General features: G+C 44.1%; 1 protein-coding gene across 7 annotated transcripts in view; it reads left to right on the top strand.

Annotated features, from left to right (window-relative positions):
• rap1gap2a (RAP1 GTPase activating protein 2a) overlaps positions 1-4,155 on the top strand; it is a 72,628-nt gene that overhangs the window by 31,791 nt on the left and 36,682 nt on the right. For 6 of the 7 annotated variants that reach the window (XM_035679920.1, XM_035679919.1, XM_035679917.1 and 3 more), the window contains exon 1: positions 453-1,232. The exons of the other annotated variant lie outside the window; for it this stretch is intronic. In XM_035679920.1, coding sequence (XP_035535813.1) covers positions 1,093-1,232 — 140 coding nt within the window. In that variant the 5' untranslated portion in view covers positions 453-1,092. Of the gene's footprint in view, positions 1-452; positions 1,233-4,155 lie in introns of those variants that run through there. 7 annotated transcript variants of the gene reach the window in all.

The following is a 4,155-nucleotide window of genomic DNA, read 5'->3' as shown; positions in this document are numbered from 1 at the left end:
GTGTGTACGTGCACAAAAGACAGCACGCAAAATGTGTCAAAATTATGATTTTTTTCACATGTTTTCATTTAATCTCCTTTCATTTTGTGAGCTTACATTTCAATTCCAATGTCCTTGGCAACAGCACAGCAGGCAATAGGCTGATAAGCCTGTTTGAATTGAGATTTCACACAGAGGGACAGGGTGTGTGTGTGTGTGTCAGAGCGAGAGAGAGAGATGGGGTGGGTTAGTGTGGGTGTGCATGCATGTGCCTAGAAATGAAATCAAAATCAAGCATAGATAGAACAAGGTCAGGGAGATTAATATAAAATTATTAACAAGGTAGAAACAAGGGCAGGGAGAGATAGAGGGAGGCATACAGTAGAGGAGGAGGAGAAGGAGGCGGTCCCTGCACAAACTCCAGCCTATCAGACGGAGGAGGGCGGGGCTCAGCAGTCAGGAAGGAGGTAGCAGAGGAGCAGCAGGCACAGAGGGAGAGGAAGCAGAGCATGTACGAGAAGGAGGGAGAGGTGGGAAGGTAGAGGTAGGTAGACAGAGATGCAGTACCACAGTGTGTGTTTCTCCGAGGCTGTCAGCAGCGCAACTCTTCATCCTCTCGTCAGGGGCAGTGATATGTTATGGAGCTCCGATGCACAGATTCTCTGCAGAGGCAGGGGATGCAGATAGAAGTTCACCTTGAGCTGGAGTCTAACAGTGCCACTCTAGACCTCTGGGATTACAAGAAATGCTCATTGATCACAACACCAAGAACAACAGAGATTTAATCGGATCTGACAACCTGCCAAACCAAAAGTGGCTCCAGAATCTTTAACTTTTGGATTATAGTCAGATTTATACCAGAACGTCTGACGGAGAGGCTCTAAACTGCCAATCCAGAGCCAAAAATCAAACAGGTACTTTCTTTGGCAGAAACTTGCCAGCTGTCTCTAGACCTGACAGCAAACAGAACCAATACTGTGACAACCACTCTTCACACTGGAACCCCGCAAAGCCACGACCAAGCAGGTCCTGCAGCCCAGGGACCCTGGAGCTGGCCTGACCTTGGACCGGCTGTCACCGGAGCCCCTGCTGGCACCAGCAGAAACGTCCAGCATGTCTCAGACCGGAGGACGGTTCCACAACAAAAAGGCTGGCATCCGGGCCGCCGTGATCCTCATCGGGCTCCTGCACAAGTCTCGCAAAGCCAAGGAGAAGGAGAGAGAGAAGGAGAGAGAGAAGGAGGAGAGCGAAGGGTGGGTGAAGTTTGTCCCGTCGCATCGTCTGATGAGGCTGGCATGCTGGGTAGTTGATGTATGGCTTAGGGACAAGCAGAGAGTCTGCAGTGCAGTGTTGAGCTGGGATTGTGAGGAAAAGTTTATTAGCTTGTATAGTCTGTTGTTATTCCAGAGGTATGGGCCAGGTTGTATTCTTTATGGTTCAATGAGTTTACATCTGCAGTTTTATAAGGGGGCCTTTTTATTAGTGTGCATGTTTGTGTGTGTGTGTGTGTGTGTGTGTGTGTGTGTCGCTGACCGCAATTGTGTGTGTATCTCGGTCAGATGGGAGAGAGAAATAGAAAGGTATTGAGGATCGGTGGTGAATAGAGGTGTGTTCTGAGTGTTTTTGAAGAGCAAACGAGAGGGACTGAGAGAACGGAGGACAGGAGCAAAGCTATGGTGTGGAGAGAGTGGAACATTGAAAAAATGAAAGAGTGAAGTGAATGTGAAGAGATACAAGAGCGAGATGTGGTGAATAAAAAGGAAAAGGTGCAGAGCAAAGGTCATCCACTTATCTATTTGTGTATTTCCGTGTCCGTTTATTACAAGCACCGATGGACACTTGTTGACACCCGTATTGCTGATAAAACGGTTCCACTCCTTAAGCGCAAGGCAGTGTGAACAGTTCGTAGGTTGGTGAACTGGCTGAGAGTTCAATAGGTGAGCTGAAAACTACAGTAGAGAAAAGAATACAGTACCAAGCTCTACTGCCCACAACCTGTAAACAGCAGCTGTAATATGTAATATCAGCTGTCACTATTAAACCAGGTTTTTAAATTCATTATGGAGTATGAAGGCTGTAACCAAACTGACGTTTTCTATTTACAAGTAAAAACTCCTAAGGACTATATGTGAAGGACCTTCAGGCAGTTTTGTATAATGAAAGCAATACCAGATTGAGTGTTCAAGAAGACTTGTTGTAGCCTTAGATCTTCAGAAATTACCACTCCAGTTGTAAGGGTATTTTCCCTGGGTGCTGTGTTGCGTCCAGATCAACTTACTGCTAATACTACCTTAGATGAATGCAGTCTATAAGACCCCTGGGAATGTCCCACCTGGTAACAAACAATACGAGGCTGGCAGGGTCAAGACTGCCCACACACACACACCCTCCCCCACTCCCAGTGTAGACTTGTTTTGACCACGTACTGTTGAACTGGAATATGAGCAGAAGGCTGCAGTATGAGTTTGCCTTTTTAGTGTCATTGTGGTGAAAATTATATACAGTGTGTCTGTGGTTGTGTGTGTGTGTGTGTGTGTGTGTGAACATCTGATAGGCAGCACTGAATGCACTTTGCTACTCTGTTCTAATAGCTTGTACCAAAATAGGCTACATGAAAATAGACTGTAACTCACTTTGCAAATGCTGATAAGTTTATCTGACCTCTGGGTGTGTGTGTGTGTGCGCGCGTGTGTGTGTCTATCATTTAGTTTCAGACAGTGTAAAATTAACCCTGGGAGGCGAGGCTGACCCAGAACTCCTGGGGCCCCTAAGAGTCACAGGTTCATTGATTTGTGGTGATTTGATCAATTGTAATATAGTTTCAATATATGCATCATTAAAACAGTTGTCAACTGAAATGATAAAAACCTGTATTTACCTAATCCTCCTAAGTCTTGGTTTGTATAAGGATAGTATTCTTACATCGTCTATATGCCAAAATAAAAGGGTCTTTAATAATAGACAAACAGCAAACAGGATGTTCCAACAAACAATAGGTTAGTTTCTGTGGCTCTAGGCAAAATGTGTACTTGACGGAAAAGGGAACATTGACAGTGAGTAAGAGGAGAAAAAGGGAGGTTAGCGGGCCCACAAGTGTTAATTTTTGCCCCAGGGCCCCCTAGTGGATCAATCCATGCATGTGGGCTGTATTTGTCTGTGAATGCAACAACACTGCTTTGTCAAACAGATATACACAAACACACACTTTTTTGCATGTTTTTCACATGCTTGCTAAGAAGTGATTTATGATTTTGATTCCGAATGTTATTGCCCGATGTCAAATGACAACAATACAATCACGTCTGGACAGCAAAAATAGCTCGGAGCACTGCTACTACAATATTCTTCTGCTGTCATTTCTATTGCTGTGGTGGTGTCACGTAATGATGCAGGCACAATTGCCGACGATTTTAAGGGGTCTTTTTCCCCAAGTGTAGTTGTCATGCGCATGATTGCACTCTTTTCAGACTTTTACCGCTATTTCTCTCTGCCATAGTCCACCCATTGTGGCAGGGTATTTCATGCCCTTGAAACAGGTTTAGTCTAACAACCACCACAAAGAAAAGTGATTTACAGACAGATTATTATTAGAGCCCAGAATTTGTAACTACATAATAATAGGAAACACTTTACAGAGTGTTTTTATACCACTTGACTTTGCAGCAGCGAATAAAAAAAAAAGGGATTTTACCTTTTTGTCCACATTTTTATGCCTTTTCACAAATACAGGCAACACACACACACACACACACACACACACACACACACAAGTACAGATGCAAACATATAGGTATCCAGTCTTACTCCTTGAGTGTATCTTCTACATATTCCTCTCGCTCTTTATCTCTGATAGAGCCGTAATGTATATTTGCCCTCCATTAAGTTGAACAGCATGAGTTCTGCTGCTTGTATCTGAATGTTTATATTACTCCTCCATGCGTTAATGTCCTCCACAGCTCATTTATCTCCAGTTGCAGACCTGTTTGGTATGTGTGTGTGTGTGCGTGGTTCTGTAAGAGAAGTTTGGCCCATTGTATGTGTAGCTAAGTATTCTTGATTTGTGTTTAGGCTTATACAACAAGTGCCTATGTGGTTATGGTTACATTTCCCTGTCAGTGTGTATTGGTGTGGTGTAATTGGGTTAGGGAGAGATGCAGATAGAGAGAGAGAGAGAGA

This window comes from Morone saxatilis, unplaced genomic scaffold (assembly GCF_004916995.1).
Source record: "Morone saxatilis isolate NCDOM2014 unplaced genomic scaffold, NCSU_SB_2.0 Contig8, whole genome shotgun sequence".
Classification (NCBI taxonomy): Eukaryota; Metazoa; Chordata; class Actinopteri; family Moronidae; genus Morone; species Morone saxatilis.
Note: the sequence above shows the minus strand (reverse complement) of the source record. Positions and strands in the feature narration are given on the sequence as shown.